Source organism: Notothenia coriiceps, unplaced genomic scaffold (genome assembly GCF_000735185.1).
Source record: "Notothenia coriiceps isolate Sejong01 unplaced genomic scaffold, NC01 NC01_scaffold00031852, whole genome shotgun sequence".
Taxonomy (NCBI): Eukaryota; Metazoa; Chordata; class Actinopteri; order Perciformes; family Nototheniidae; genus Notothenia; species Notothenia coriiceps.
The window spans coordinates 253,866-269,299 of record NW_011364553.1 but is presented as its reverse complement, the minus strand read 5'-3'; the positions used below and the strand labels follow the sequence as shown (position 1 = coordinate 269,299).

General features: G+C 40.2%; 2 protein-coding genes across 3 annotated transcripts; both read left to right on the top strand.

The window, feature by feature from the left end:
• The first annotated feature begins 120 nt into the window (after window positions 1–120).
• On the top strand, window positions 121–6,405 carry mis18bp1 (MIS18 binding protein 1). Of its 2 annotated transcripts, none has more exons than XM_010788375.1 (16): window positions 121–1,038; window positions 1,132–1,269; window positions 1,392–1,651; window positions 1,875–1,948; window positions 2,133–2,254; window positions 2,357–2,453; window positions 2,960–3,078; window positions 3,361–3,518; window positions 3,623–3,677; window positions 3,756–4,278; window positions 4,381–4,574; window positions 4,685–4,818; window positions 4,922–5,061; window positions 5,138–5,225; window positions 5,325–5,379; window positions 5,615–6,405. In XM_010788375.1, exons 1-16 carry the CDS (start codon window positions 231–233, stop codon window positions 5,713–5,715), a joined length of 3,066 nt encoding a protein of 1,021 aa, XP_010786677.1. In that variant the 5' UTR covers window positions 121–230; the 3' UTR covers window positions 5,716–6,405. The 2 variants fall into 2 exon arrangements, with proteins under 2 accessions (XP_010786677.1, XP_010786676.1); XM_010788374.1 differs by having other exon boundaries at window positions 4,679–4,818.
• A 2,075-nt stretch (window positions 6,406–8,480) lies between these two features.
• tpp1 (tripeptidyl peptidase I) lies at window positions 8,481–15,300 on the top strand. Its single transcript, XM_010788373.1, has 13 exons — window positions 8,481–8,557; window positions 8,995–9,069; window positions 9,808–9,947; window positions 10,064–10,214; window positions 10,682–10,803; window positions 10,899–11,083; window positions 11,205–11,403; window positions 11,488–11,676; window positions 12,193–12,262; window positions 12,505–12,625; window positions 12,707–12,868; window positions 13,085–13,210; window positions 13,897–15,300. Exons 1-13 carry the CDS (start codon window positions 8,547–8,549, stop codon window positions 14,035–14,037), a joined length of 1,692 nt encoding a protein of 563 aa, XP_010786675.1. The 5' UTR covers window positions 8,481–8,546; the 3' UTR covers window positions 14,038–15,300.
• Window positions 15,301–15,434: the final 134 nt, after the last annotated feature.

The window sequence follows — 15,434 nt, the reverse complement described above, 5'->3', positions numbered from 1 at the left end:
ATATGACTTTTTTTTCAGCAGCACAGACGGTACAGCATCTTTGGTTTGGGAAGGTACATTAAAAAGATCTCTTATTGTGAAAGGGTGGTCATGTGCGGAAGTGACGTCTTGTTTTGGCAGTACGTCACAGGTTTCTAACCAAACGCGGCGGTGATGAGATATTTAAAATTTGCGGCGAGCAAGCTAGCTGCTAGCATACGCAGCTAGCATTTTTTTCCCTTCGTCAAACCATGGCGTCGCATCAGCATATATCAAAACGCACAAATCCGCAGTTTGAATCTCCTGCCAGGGTGTTTGCTAAGCTCAAGTCTAAAGTGAGAGAAGAGAATCGGTCCGCGAATCAGTGGACTTTTCCAGGCAAGGAGCCGCTGTCTGGCATACGGGAGAAACACGGGGGAGTTTTTAAGTCGCCCAGGAAGAGATCAGAGAGCACTTGGATGACCGAACAATTTAAAGAGAATAAGAGGTCTAGTTCTTATCGTGATGAAGCACAGGCATTAACTCTCTCTCCCATATCGAGTCCTCAGAAAGGTTTCGGTTGCTCGTTTTCGGACATCAGCAGCGAGCGTTTAGAGGAAGTGCCTCTTGGAGGACATGGGTGCACACCGAGAAACAGAGCTTTCCTGGAGTCAACAGCTCTGTCGATCAGACCACCGATCCACACTGAACCAGCTCAGATCGGAGACTCGGCTGGTTTCCATGGGTTCAGTAGAACTTCAGTAAAAAGACAACCATTGGAACATGACTTTGTAAACAATGTGTTTGGTGAGGGCTATCCTCCTGTTGACAAACGGATGCCTCCACCCTTTATGTTGTCACCCATGAGAAATAGATTGAGGAAGAGACCATGGGAGCCGCAGGAGTTTGACAAAGTCAGTAGCTGTAGAAAGGTCAGCACACAACCAGAAAGGAAAACCTCCAGTGCTTTCAGTGAGTATGTTGGTAATGTTAGAGGATTCTCTGCTGACCAATCAGAGATGGACCAGTTCACTCATGAACCTGTGGTATCCAAACCACAAAGTTTAATAGCAATGAAACGTGAGACATTATTTTTTTGTTTTGTTCAAATTCAAACTTCCCTACTAATCAAGGGAAATTAGTGTAATGTTGGCTTTTTGTTGCTTGGAACAGAGTGCTGTGTTGCTGTGAAAAGATGTCCTCCAATGTCTCCAGCCAAGATGTTCGCTACCATGAAGAAGAGGGAATCTAAAATAGAGCAGCAGGAAGTTAATAAAGTCAGCAATTGCACCAGGGATCTCTTTTTTCAGGGTGTGTGATATTAATACTTAAATCCTACAATGCATAATGTTTTAGCCATCATGTATAGACAATAGTTGATTTTTAGATTTGTTCGGTGTCTTGTTTTGACTAGTTTTCTTCTCCATTTAAAGCTCACAACATGGGTGAGATGGAGGACAATGTCCTCAGAGATTTTCCTGAAAATGTGGTTCCTGTCAACCGGCCCAGAGAAGCGTCAGCTGACAGCCAATCAGAAACCGATCCCTCCGAGAACGTCGCCAACCCTGTTCTGTCGCCACAACCTTTCCTGCATGAAGACCCCCTTGTGCTCAATTCACCACGGGTCTCACTACCGAAGAAAGAAGCCTTGTTCAAGCGAAGTAATTGGAGGCTGCCCAAAAAAATTCCATGTGTAAGTAGAAGTATTTAAAATTAATATACAGTATATTGTAATACTTTGATTGATGAAAGGGGTGACATTTGTGAAAATAAAAGAATCTTCTGGCAAACTTCATAAACCAAGATTAAAATGTGCAGGCACATTTTAAGACAAATTCAATTAATTTAAAGTTTATTTCTTCTTGGTAATTTAGTTTTTTAATTTCTAATAAAGCTTGTGTTTTCTTCTTTGGCAGGAGACTGTGATTTATCTTAAAAAGTGGTTCCTGAAGAGAGATCGCAACGGTCTGTTTCTTGGTGGAACCCACAGGTAAATGTTGTTTAGTTTTAAAACAAGTAAAACTAAACAATATAAGTTAATTAGAACACATTTTGTATAATTCTTACTAGCTACTGTCCTTTGAGACAGCTATGTTCATGCTTTATATTTTGAATACATTTTTTGTGGTTTAATATAAACACTAGATTTGTTTTTACTTATGTTTTCCACCCAGGGACGCCAACGTGCTCTGGAACAGTAGCATCCTTGTGGAGCGGGTTTCTAACACGGTGGTGAAGTCGGCCTCCGGCAGCGTTTACATCCTGATCGGCAAAATGTACATGACCGCTGACACTGGTAAGACAGATTCTGTTCAGGTAGATCTTTTTTTAATAATATGCGCATAGCCGTGTAACCATAACCGAACACAGTGTGGTATAATACTATTTTTGTATGTAGCTGCAGAGTTTCCCAAGTGGCTTTTGAAGAAGTTCGCTAAGGGGTTTCCTCCAAACTGGGAGGCACTTTATGAGAAGCTACTATCAGAGTCAAGAGAGTAAGAATATGAATTTCTGTTTTGTTCATGCTATCACAGAAAATAGATGTTATTGTGATGTTGAATCCCTTAAAGGTGGGGTAGGTAAGTTTGAGAAACCGGCTCGAGATACACTTTCTGTTATATTCCATGGAATGCTCTTAACATCCCGATAGCAATGAATATATGAAATGCTTTGACAATAAATACTTACAAAAGTGTATCTCTGGAAGCTGTAGTACTATAAAAAGCTTGACCAATCATCTGAGCCGGCCCGGCTAAAATAACTGGATGGCCTACCTGCCTGTCAGCCTTCCATCTGTGCACAAACTTATCTAGTGCCCTCATTGGTCATGTGCACGTTCGTGTGTGTTGGAGGAGGGGCTCTGTAAGGAAGTGGTAGATTTTCTCTGGCTGTGTATTTTCTAATTCTAGCGATCTCGAGCTGGTTTCTCCAAAATGACCTACCTAAGCATGCAGAATTAAACTGAAAATACTTCTTGTAACTCAGTTTTGTTTTGTTGCAGCGACCCCAGCAGTGGCACAGACAGGAACAGTGAGAAGAGAAGCGTCTTATCGAAGACTAATCCTGATGCACCTACTAGCCGTTCTGTGAAGCGGCAAAAGCAAAAGTTGTTAAAGACACGTAAGTAGAAGATACATTCTTTGTTTAACATCATGGCAAATAAATGGAGATTTTTAATCCCCAAAGTTTAGAAATCCTGAGCCATCGGTTGCGATAAATAAAATGGTCGTTGAACCTGCCTACAGATCAACATTGCCTTCTCTAGAGACACTAGCATGGAAAATAAATGTTATCGTAGATTTGTATGTGTGGAAGTGCATTTTTAACATATGTGTCTGAATACTATAGACATTGTTCTTAAATACTTTTAAAAAAACGTTGTATGTTTCTCCTTTTCTCCAGCGGATTCCTGTCCTTCTGCCCCCTTGACACAAGCTAAGGTGTCCCGAAGTGGCCGTGTGCTCAAAGCGCCTCTTGAGTATTGGAAAGGAGGGAGAGTTGTTATGGATGCACACATGAATGTTACCATCCATGCATGTTATGAAACCAGCATCTGCTTGGTAAGCACCATAAATTGAACTCAAAGGTTACATAACAAGCCAGAATATTTGTACAAATAACTAATATTTCAGAATAATGTGACCATGTTTCATTTCTATGACAGAATGATACAACAACAGTTTCTTCGAAGACGTCACAGAAACCTGCCCGCAGTGAAGGTAAAGATAACTTGGAGTTTTAGTCTACTGAGATAATTTCTGAGTAGCTTGCTGACAATCTGACTTCCATGCTTCCAGGCAGAAAACAATGTGAACCAGTCAACAACAAAGAGGCATCAGTCCCACTGAGGAGGGTCAAAGCTCCTTCCCGCAGACACACTCGAGCCAAGGTTAAGCCTGATGAGAATCTCTCTGACTCCCTTGAATACCTGCGGACGCCTGACACCACAAGCCCTTTAAAGAAAGTCAGGGGATGCAAACGGTTTGCCCCTAGACTCCTAGAATCATCAACTTCAGCATCTTCACAGGATGAGGTCAACGAGAGAAAGAAGATGGGGATGGTGCAAAGGAAGAGCAGCAGGAGAGTAGATACAAGGAATTCATCCACGTCTTCTGAGGAGGATCTTGTGAGGAGAACCAGAGGAACACGTAGAAAACAGAAGCAGAGCACATACACTAAGTCCCTATCACCTCCAAAGCCTTCGCCTAAATTGACAAAATCCCTCGAGAAAAAGCCCAAAGCAAAAGAAGGCAAAGCGCCACATCGACCAGAGCAAGACGAAGACGGGTGGACAGAGGCCGAGCTTATGAAACTTCTAAAGTAAGTGTTGTAGTCCTACTGAAATGAGAAAGTCACATACTTCTGTCCTGATTTCACGCTCACTGGTGTGTCCTTTGTTGTGTCCTTTGTTGTGTTTTCCAGGGCTGTGTCCTACTTTCCTAAGGACATGTCAGGGTACTGGGGAAAGGTGGCGAGAATGGTTGGGACACGTTCTGCAGAAGAGTGCCACTGCCAGCACACATGGCAGGGAACCTCCCGGACTCCTGAGAAGACAGCCAGGAAACAGACGGAAGGAAAGAAGAAGAAGGAGAAAGTGAAAGCAACAGAAGATCCAGGTAGAGAACGTTCTAATGTTTGAATGGCAGCTTATCTTGCATCTTATTTCTTTTTGGAAAAGACTTGGCATGCGGAAATCTGACAAACTATAATCTATGCCTAGTTACAGATCCTCCTTTGATATCTGCCGGATTGGGAACCTTTAAAAGGAAGCAGCAAGTGCGTGAGTTCCTGGAGGCCATGCCCAGAGAAGATGTTGAGGACGCCTTCAGCTCCGAGTACATGCAGAGGAAACGTTTTGAGGTTAGTTCCCCTTTTGTTTTTTGTATTTTGCAAAAATAATAGCATCACGATACAATACAGAATGAGTGATAACTGTTCCCTTCATGACTATCTTGATCCGTAGGTTCCCTCCATGTGTCAGAGTGAAGAAGACTTCAATCTGTCAGAGATGGAGCCACTGAGCCCCACCTCAACAGTTTTCCCAGAAGTAAAGACTCCTCAAGGTCTGCATCTCTCTCCTGGCATGATAGGCTCTCCAAACAGGTGAGTGACGTTGAATTCTTCCTCAGAATTGAGGTGTGATTGAAGTGTCTAACCTGCATTTTTCTTAATTTTTAAGGACCAATAACGAAAAGTACATCCATAAGCTCCAGATGAGGATGAAGATGAATCAGTTTCAGGTCTGCAAACAGGCTACTTCCTCAAAGGTACTGCTTTTATTGTAGTTCATTTATGACGTTAATATCTTTTAGCGCATGGATTTTAATATTTTATTGCAAAAACATTTTCAATCTTTTTTCTTTCAGACCTTCGCACCGACACCATCAGTTAAACAAGCAATGAGAAGATGTGCTAACACAGGTAGGACTCGTGAGAAATGTGTAGGGTATAATCAAATAGCCCTTTAGCTACTTTGAAGTTTATAGTGCTGGTATTTTATAAATACAGGGAGAGCTGTTTAACTTGATGTTCATTATGACACTGTGAGACTTGTAAAAGTTAAGTAAACATATTTCCAAAGCTGTAAAACAATGTTGATGGTAGTTATTTTGACACTTGTAACACAAACACACTTGTTCTCTCTTTTTTTTACTAGAAAATGACAGCTTTGTGGTTTGGGAGATGTTTCCTGAAAAAGATGCCGTGCTGTCTGAAAGCGGAGAGGAAGAGGATTTTTACTTCTCAGACAATGCCTGATTGCAGCTGAAACTGCGTAAATCTGTGATCTAGTTCCTATTACTTAAAATCAATCGATTACACTGGAGATGTGACCATTGTCCAGTCTTACACATGTAAGAGTTGAATCATTGTTTTGTATTTAATTTAACCTTGAGAATTGGTTTTTAATGTGGAATAAACAACATGGGTAGTGTAACATATTTTTGTGTTGAGACAATTTATCTATGAAAGTAATGCCCAACCTCTTTAGCTGCAAATGAGAGCCACTGATTTAAAAACTAAAGACATAATTGAATGTTACACACGACTGCAGTGCAACTTCAATTAACAACAAACATGATATACTTTCCATGTATTTCATTTTATATCTTATTTTATTAAAGGAGTTTCTATGGATTAAATAGACCCAGGTCAGTGAAGTGTGTGTGTGTGTGTATCATATAATGCACCTGATGGAGCTCCTGGTTTTCTCTCCGTCTGACAGTCTGCTCTTGGCTTTCTGTGGCGTAAAGGAGAGATGACTTGTCTTCTTTCCATGCAACTGATCTCTCCTCTCTTACTCCAGACATAGTTTGTCATTCAAGATTCACAACAGATGTAATGATATGGTAAAAATATATAAGATGTCATTCATATTTTAAGTTTAAAACTAGTGTTTTGTCCACCTTTCATTTTTATTAATTATAGTGATGCGAATAAAATACTTTTAAAAAATGTTTTCATGTTGTGTCTTATTGACTACAAAAAAGAAGTGTGTCCTACTCCTCCAGCAATCAATTGCCGCCTTGATTAGGAATCATTGGGTCACAAGACATTGAATGTATTCAGGGGCGCCGCCAGGGATTTTGGGCCACATGAAAAGATATCACATTGGGCCCCCACCCAACGCCAACCAAGCACAATTGCTGTAACCACACTTCCAGATCCCAACCAACCCATTTATGCTTTAAATAACTCTACCTGTACAGGCTTGCATCTATCTTGTAGTCCAATACTAACTGCACAATATTTACTGACACTCAGCGGTGAAAATATAACACTGTGCAGACGTGCAACATTCTGCTGCAGTAGAATTCACTATTTGATATAACACTAACATTCCTGACAATAGATCTCAATAGTAATCTTTTATGGTGTACATGCCTTTTTAATAACATTTTTGAATGGAACTTTAATAAATCAAAAATAACTATAACTTAAATATACATGGCCTCTTAAATTAAAATAAAGTGAACATTAACACCAATATTATCATTTATAAAATAGTTATTACGAGCCCTTGCTCAGCCTTGCTCACCAAGAGCCCAGCGCCTTGCCTTCTTACAGGCAAAGTCACTGATCAATTCCTTGAAGTCCAGCTTTCTAGCCAGGCTTTCAATGGACAGCATGGCAAGACAGCAAAGCCTTATGGGGGGACAGGGCTGGGACAGGGACAGGGCTGCTAAGCCTAAATATGGAACTTGGTCCTGGCACCAGGGGGGGAGACAACTGATTTAGTATGAATAGCTGCTAAAAATGTACCTGCATTTATTAAATGTCAGCTAAAAGAGGAGTGAAATGAAAAACCTCTGTATTTTCGGTGAAGATAACAGTAGGCTACTTAATGTCTGCAAAACATTACAATTAGTATTTACAATGGAATAAGCTTAGTTAATTTCCACCACTCATGGACCACACCTACCTTTTATTTTTGAAAAACTGGGTGATATACTGTGGCCCTTTAGTCCCTCTCTCTTGTCTTTCTCTCCTTTCTTTTCTTTTTTGAAAGCCTGACTTTGTTAGTTGTTGAGACATTGTACACACGTAAGTACCATAGACTATATATAAAAGTACTAGCATACCTCCTCACATGCTCTCACTCTCTGCCAGAAAGTGCAGTGCCGCACAGCGTTTGGAGGCCGGACCAAACCATTACATGTAAATAGAGGGGGGTGTACAAAGGCTTTGGATAATTAACTTTTGGAAGAGAAAAAGTGAAATGAATCGTAAGTTTAGTGAATACATTATCAATTTAACGTTATATTAATGGTAATTGTTGATGATTGATGAAAGGTGACTTCAACTTTTTTTCACAATGTTCTAAAAATGTTTGGGGGCCCTGTCAGTCACGGTCCCATAGAATCGTCCTAACTTTTCACCCCCTTACTTTTTTTATTTTTTTAGAAAACTTTATTTTATATTATTTGGGCAGTACATGATATACACAAGTTACCCCCCTTACGGCGCCCCTGAATGTATTGTAAAGAAATTCTAAATGTTTGATGAATAAAATGCTAAATTTGTATAACAATATTCTTAAGAAATCGACAAAAAACACAGAAATGCAATTCTACATTGAATTGGACACAAAGTTACATGATATGGAAGCTATTGAAAGAGTATGTTCCCAATGAAATTGGTTGAATGTTGTAAAGTTACCATAATGCACCAGCTAAAAATAAGTGATTGAGATTACTAATAATCCTCTGGTTAATTGTTGACAAATCATTTCAGAAGATGTTGACATCTTTCAGAAAATGTAATTAATTCAGAAAATTAATGCTGGAGTATGAAGCTATATCAGGGTCATAAGTTTTGATCATTTTTTGGAGCCCTTTAAAAAAACAACGTTATTCTAATAATTAATGTTCGTCATTTTCTTTATCCCTTTTTTGTTTGGTTTACTATATTTTTTGATTGTTATTACATTTATTATATTTTTAACTGTATTCTATTTTGCTTTGTATACATTCCTAAGCTTTAAAAAAAAAAGGCAAGATCACGTGAAAACATGTCATGTGACTGCTGCATTTATAACAGGCTGCTCAGCAGACACAACAGATGAGTGTACACAACTAACCGAGGACAGGATGAACACACTGTGAGTGCTTTGTAAATGTTCATAGTTGTGTATTTTAATTCAAGCTAACAGGGAGATAAAGGGTCCAGAAAGCGCTCACTCGGTTTACCGTGAACTGTGATTCCGCATCTGATATTTTTGGTTTTACCTTTTGAGCTGACCTAGATAGCTGCCAGCTAACATAGCGAGTTAACATCTTCACATAATTTTGAGGTTACTATAAATAACCATGTTTCTTTTTGTTCTCAATATAGTTAGAAACTCGTTTCACAAGCGTGTATCTGCCTTTTCATAAATGCGTTAATGTGACCTACAAACTAAGTCGAGTCACATTGAGACTTTGTTTTGTTGTGCCCGCAAGTACCTTACTTCCGTATGTCCCTGCTATATGTAGGTGTCTTTAAAAACTCTGCATGTGTACATTCTATTCTAAATTGTTTTGTTTCTCCTTCCACCAGGCTGACCTTCTCCCTCACCTTGTTGTTCAGCTCGTTGGTCTGGAGTGGCTATCTGGAATATGACCAAGATGTCTTGTGAGCAAATCCCCTTTAAGAGCCATTTCCCTATCTATCTGTAAATTATTAAATCTATTTCGTATTTCACCTTATTTAAACACTCTTTCTCAAATTTGAGAGTCAAGCCTAATTAAAACATTTTCATAAATACAGACCGGTTTTGACAGCCCAATTTTGCGGGAAATACTTGTATAAAAGGGGAAGTTTTAACAATATTCTTTGATAAGGATTATGGATGTTGGAGTCTGGAAAACTGTTGTGGGAATTGCTATATAATGTGCCTAGTTAGGGAATTTCAGTATGTGTGGCTCCATATTCAGTTAAAAGATCAGGTATATTGTACCATGCTTTGGATTTTTTTTAAACCCTTGTAAAGATCTCATGAATAGTATAAATGGAGGCGTGTGTGGCGCAGTGGATAGAGCGTTGGTGTTCGGATCAAGAGCACAGGTTCAAACCCCACTGCAGTCAGCATGTCGATGTGTTCCTGAGACACTTCACCCCAAATTGCTCCTGTGGGGATTGCCCACAGTATTGAGTATGTAAGTCGCTTTGGATAAAAGCGTCTAACAAGTAACATGTAATGTAATAAATGAATCAACTCGTGGTTGGTCAAAAATGGCCAAATGAATGTGATGTTTCAAAATGTAGTCATCAATACACTTAACAGGCAACAGCTTTGTTAGCAGCTATTTATTTAGTTTCACACTATCAGGTAAAGTGAAGCCATATTCATTTAGTAAAAACCTTCCTCAGGATACCAGACGACTGGAACCATGGGGGTCGGGTGGATCCCACAGACCAGCTGGAGCTGACCTTTGCCCTAAAGCAGCAAAACTCTGACCTGCTGGAGTCAATACTCGGACTGGTGTCGGACCCTGACTCAGGACTATATGGTAGGGGTCTGCCTGTCTGATACTTGCCAGTAGTCTTCAAGGACTAGGACCTAGAATAACCTCATAGACTGTCATACTGAACATGGAGTGACAGAGGCCTGTTTTGTCCTCCACAGGTAAATACCTCACCCTGGATGAAGTGTCCTCCCTGGTGCGTCCCTCTAAACTGACCCAGAAGGTGGTGCATCACTGGCTGCAGAGTCATGGGATTACAAACTGCCTGACTGTACTTACTCAGGACTTTCTACAGTGCAGCATGACTGCAGCGTAAGCATTATCTTTTTTAGCAACATTTCGTTCTGCTTACACAACGATATTTTCTACTTGCTCTTGACACAGTTAAGACACAAAGTGTCTCGCTCAAGTTCCCCCTTTGTGCAAACCATGCAAAGGCCATGCTCATTCCTCGTGATACTGTTCCTCTTTCTGTGGTTATTGCTTAAAATCAAACTCACTGTTAGCTTCGAGATTTTGAAATCATGGACCATGGTTATTAAATGTTTAGAAAAGGACAAAAAAAACGTATCCATGTTTTACTTACTGGTTAATCAACATAAAGTTATATCAGTTTTGCCATTGAGTTACTTCAAAAACCTATCCATGCTTTATTAACTGGTGAATCAGCATAAAGTTATATACATTGAGTTACTTAAAAAAAACAGGAAATGCATACCGTTGTCTAGAATTTGGTGGATTTGAATACTTTTAGCCTGTTGTTGTTGTTGTTTATTCAGGGTTGCAGAGAAGCTGCTACCAGGTAGCAACTTCCACCGTTACACCAGGGACGGCCACTCTGAGGTCAGGTCTTCAGCTCCTTACTCTGTCCATGATGATGTTCACGAGCACCTGGACTTTGGTGAGAACCATTTTTAAAAGTTCAGCTGTCATCTGTGATTGCTAAATATATTGACATGGGAACTGCACTTACATTTGTTTTGCTTGTTTCCACAGTTGGAGGGCTTCACCGCCTCCCTCCTAAAGGGCAGGACCTCAGCCAAGCCTCGTCTCACAGAGAGATGAAGCAGTCTGAGGCAGGGGTGCACCTGGGGGTGACTCCCGCCATCTTGAGGGCCCGCTATAACCTCACAGCAGCTGATGTGGGAACAGCTCAGAACAACAGCCAGGCTGTAGCTCAGGTGTGGTTACCTTTATAAATCTAAATGTGTGTTGTGTTGCTGTTAGACAGTAGCTCAGACACAATAATCTCACCACAACTTGGTGTACTTTCTCACTTTAGCTAGCTGTTCTGTCTTTTAGTTCCTGGAGCAGTACTACAGCCCTGCAGACCTGGCGGAGTTCATGGGGATGTACGGCAGGAGCTTCCAGCATCTCTCTCAGGTGGACCGGGTGGTTGGCACTCAGGGAGAAGGAAAGGCTGGGATTGAGGCCAGTCTGGATGTAGAGTACATCATGAGCACAGGGGCTAACATCTCCACATGGGTCTTCACCAATCCAGGTCTGTAGTGTGGTGAACTGAACGGAGAACTTACAATTCTAAGGCTGTATTGACTTTCAGTTGACATTGATTTTAAATCGACAGGTCGGCACGAGTCCCAGGAGCCTTTCCTCCAGTGGATGTTTTTGCTCAGCAACATGTCTGACCTGCCCTGGGTTCACACAATCAGCTACGGAGACGATGAAGACAGCCTGTCTACTGCGTACATGATGCGTGTCAACACAGAGTTTATGAAGGCTGGCGTCAGGGGAATCTCTCTGCTCTTTGCTTCTGGTCAGTAAGGAGGAATTGTGATAACAACTTCCAAATGCAAACAGAGACACTAAACTAAATCAACAAACATTTACATTCATACTATGTCAGCAAAAAATGTCTGAGAGAGCCAACTTGTCTGAGGACAGTTCAGCCTGTTATCTTTTTAACATGTGACTCCAAAAGACTCCTTCTATATGCATTGACTGAGACCTCTATTGTTTGTGGTTGAGTTTCTAAATCATCTTGTTTGGTCTTCATATCAAATTATGTTTGCTTTTTTGGGCTCACTTGAAACATGAATACAGCTTTTATTGTTTTAAATAAACACAGATGACATGTTGGCTCCAGGAAACAGGAAAACAGGATTACTTTTTGCTCATAGCTTTTTCCACATTTTACAACAAAGCTGGAAATGCTGCCAGATCTCAGGAAGACACGCGTCATGATACTTACATCACTTTTACACTCACTGATCTGGTTTAACACGCTTACCTTCCACAATCTTTATCGTGTCGATCTTGTTTTTATGTTCAGGTGACAGTGGTGCAGGCTGCAGACATTTGGGTAAAGAGAACTCCTTCAGGCCAAGCTTTCCCGCATCAAGGTAAAACATTTGAAATAAAGTCGTTTCTGCTTGATACTAGCATAGGACTTCGAAAGGCTTTTCCCCACAAAGCACTTTATTAGTGTTGTAGGACTCTACAAAGACATAAAGATTTTCCATTTTAATGAACAAAGAATTTAGCTTGCACTCTAAGGTGGATTCAGATGTGCATACGTCAATCCAAAAGCCATCAGAATTGACTTTGTTGCAGAGCACTAACCCTGTCATTCTTCTTGTTTCAGCCCATACGTCACTACAGTAGGAGGAACTTCATTCAAAAACCCATTTAAGGTCACGTATGAAGTAACAGATTACATCAGTGGAGGAGGCTTCAGCAATGTCTTCAAGATGCCCGACTACCAGGTAATAATATCAGGTCCTCAGCTGTGGTAATGCTCACTTATTACAGACTGTCATTAATTATATGAACGTGTGTTCCTGCAGGCCAGTGCGGTGGATGGGTACCTGAAGACTGAAGCAGCAACGCTCCCTCCTCAGGCATATTTCAACACCAGCGGCAGGGCCTATCCGGACCTGGCCGCCCTCTCCGATAACTATTGGGTGGTCATCAACAAAGTGCCTGTCCCCTGGGTGTCTGGGACCTCGGTAAGATATGTCAAACTTGGAATACCAGGTGTTATTGAATAGAACATTGTTAATAAATGAGATAACTGGTGGACTAAAAAGCAGAGTAAAAAATATACAAGCTGAAAAAGAAATATAATTAAATCAAACACTCAAGCATGATTATAATGTCGCTGTTAAAGAAGCGTTCATTTTTTATTTTAGTATTTATTTCTCATTGCTTGCCCTGTTTTCCAGGCGTCTACCCCTGTGGTCGGGGGCATGCTGTCTCTCATCAACGACCAGCGGCTGCTGCAGGGTCTTCCTGTCCTCGGCTTCCTCAACCCTCGCCTCTACAAGCTCAAAGGAAAAGCTATGTTTGATGTAAGTCAAGTTATTAATGTTGTAAAATTCGTCGGCAGTTCCCATTAAAGATTTTAGCTATCACACTTACACCTAAGGGCCACTTTTGGTACACATGTATCTGCAATCTATTTTAGTTAAATACCACAGCTCAACCATCTATCCTTTCATCTAATTAATATTTTTACATTTTTGTTGACAATGTCGGAGATGTGTTGATTTACTTACAATGATGTTGATGTCATAGTTAAATGTAGTGTTGAACTGGACAACATTATCAAAAGTGACTCATATTTAATTGACATAAGTAGCATATTAGAAACACAAGAAAACACATTCTCTATGACCTCAATGACAGTGGCAAAAATAATGATAGGATTCATAAAAGAAAAGGTCACTTGGCAGAACAGTCGTATTGGATTTCATTCAGATGCAGGTGTTCTAAATAAAGCCCCCTGAAGACATTTGGAAAGTTTTTCAAAGCGGAACTGTAATATGTAAAACCTTATTTCCTGAACAAAATAACTAATTTTACAGTAGTGTCACATTTAGTATGAAACCAGACAAGTGATAGATTTGAGGTGACGGCTATTGTAACATTGAAGCAGTAGAGTTGTATATTATTCATTAAGGAATTGTGTAAAAATAAAAGAATAGTGAAACCCTTACCCATTTTGTACTCATGGCGTTTCCTGAATGCTCTGCAGGTGACTGAAGGCTGTCACCTGAGCTGTCTGGACGAACAGGTGCAGGGAAAAGGCTTCTGTGCGGCTCCATCATGGGACCCTGTGACGGGCTGGGGGACGCCCAACTACCCTGAGCTGCTGGCTGCGCTGCTAGCTGAGTGAAAACCCACCGCCATGAGAGAAACCATCAGGGAGACATCTGCTCTGGGAGCAGGTATTATACACACATCTACAGGCAGGATGCTGACATGGAGGGGAAACTATGCTTTAAACCAATGCCTCTTGTTTTGTTAAGTTCATATGAAGTTAACACTGCAATATTCCAGCCTTCAGGAAACAATTTTATCAATCATCCTCACCTATCCATTTAAAAAAGGTACTCTTAACGTCTATTCAGTACACATCTTATTTTCTTCAAATGGCTTGAAACTGTTTCCTCAAAATGTAACGACAGGGATTGTGATTTGGGATTTTTTATATTACAATGCAAATGGCTTCTTTCTGTTCACTGACCCAGATTACTCTTTGCCTTTTTAAATCCAAGCAGCTAGATGAACAGGAGAATTGTAGGGAAAACGGTTCCTTTGCATAAGGAACATTTTAAATGCTCACACCAGTTCACCTCCTAAATTTACAAACAGGGCTTTTGTGAATAGGATTTTATTTTTTTAAAGTGCTAAATATCAATTAAGAATCTATATACCGGATGCAATAATTTTATCTGATCAGGATACTGAGACTACAATAGGGTCCAGGTTGGGGGTGTAGTAAGACTTAGTACAATACCACTCTGCAGGGATGAGCTAGGTACAAAAAAACAACTATATTGCACGCAATTAAAAAAAAAAAAAAAAATGAAATGAAACGGGAACATAGTGTGTTAAAGATTTCCCGGACCACTTTTTAAACTTTATTTTAATTTTGGGTTATTGCCATTAGCTCTGCAGCAATGACCAAGCCAAATGCACTGGAATGTGTGGGTTAAACGTGATTCAGAAGTTCTACTCACCAGCATCGTTGCTCTCGTTTTAATCTTTAAAGCATTTTAATGTGAGATAGACTGCCTTACTTGGAAATGTGAGTTGATTGTTCTGGGTGTAAAGGAGGATATTGACACTGCGTTCTTTGAAATGTAACACAAGCCAGTGCAAATGGAAATGAAATGGATATCGATTGCAAAATACAAATCTGATAATTGCTGAATCATTTTGTGGCAAAACTGACAAACATCCTAGATTCTGTCTCTGAACACCTGATGGCCCGGTGCAATCTCAAATGTTACTAATATTTTCCGATTGTATGAACCATTGTAACAATTTACCAGCTGCGGGATGCCACTTTTAAATGTCCAATTTAAGTTTTAAGATGTGAAATTGTGAGTTGAGTATATGCACTGCTGTGAAAAATAAAACTGAATTTGTTTCACTTCCTTGTTTTGTTTCTCCTTGTTACCAAAAAAAGGAAATGTAAACTTTACCACTTTAACAGTTTTGAACTGTTAAAATACTAGTGACGTTTGTTTGTTAGCGAGCTTCAAAACGACATTTATAAAGATGAGA

Bases quoted from the DNA above. Each gene is read 5' to 3' on its own strand.
- mis18bp1 (XM_010788374.1), top strand. From the start codon at position 231: ATGGCGTCGCATCAGCATATATCAAAACGCACAAATCCGCAGTTTGAA. The intron at 4,279-4,380 runs GTAAGTGTTGTA...TGTGTTTTCCAG, and splicing joins GAGCTTATGAAACTTCTAAA to GGCTGTGTCCTACTTTCCTA. The intron at 5,062-5,137 runs GTGAGTGACGTT...TTAATTTTTAAG, and splicing joins ATGATAGGCTCTCCAAACAG to GACCAATAACGAAAAGTACA.
- tpp1 (XM_010788373.1), top strand. The intron at 11,084-11,204 runs GTGTGGTTACCT...TCTGTCTTTTAG, and splicing joins ACAGCCAGGCTGTAGCTCAG to TTCCTGGAGCAGTACTACAG. The intron at 13,211-13,896 runs GTAAGTCAAGTT...AATGCTCTGCAG, and splicing joins AAGGAAAAGCTATGTTTGAT to GTGACTGAAGGCTGTCACCT.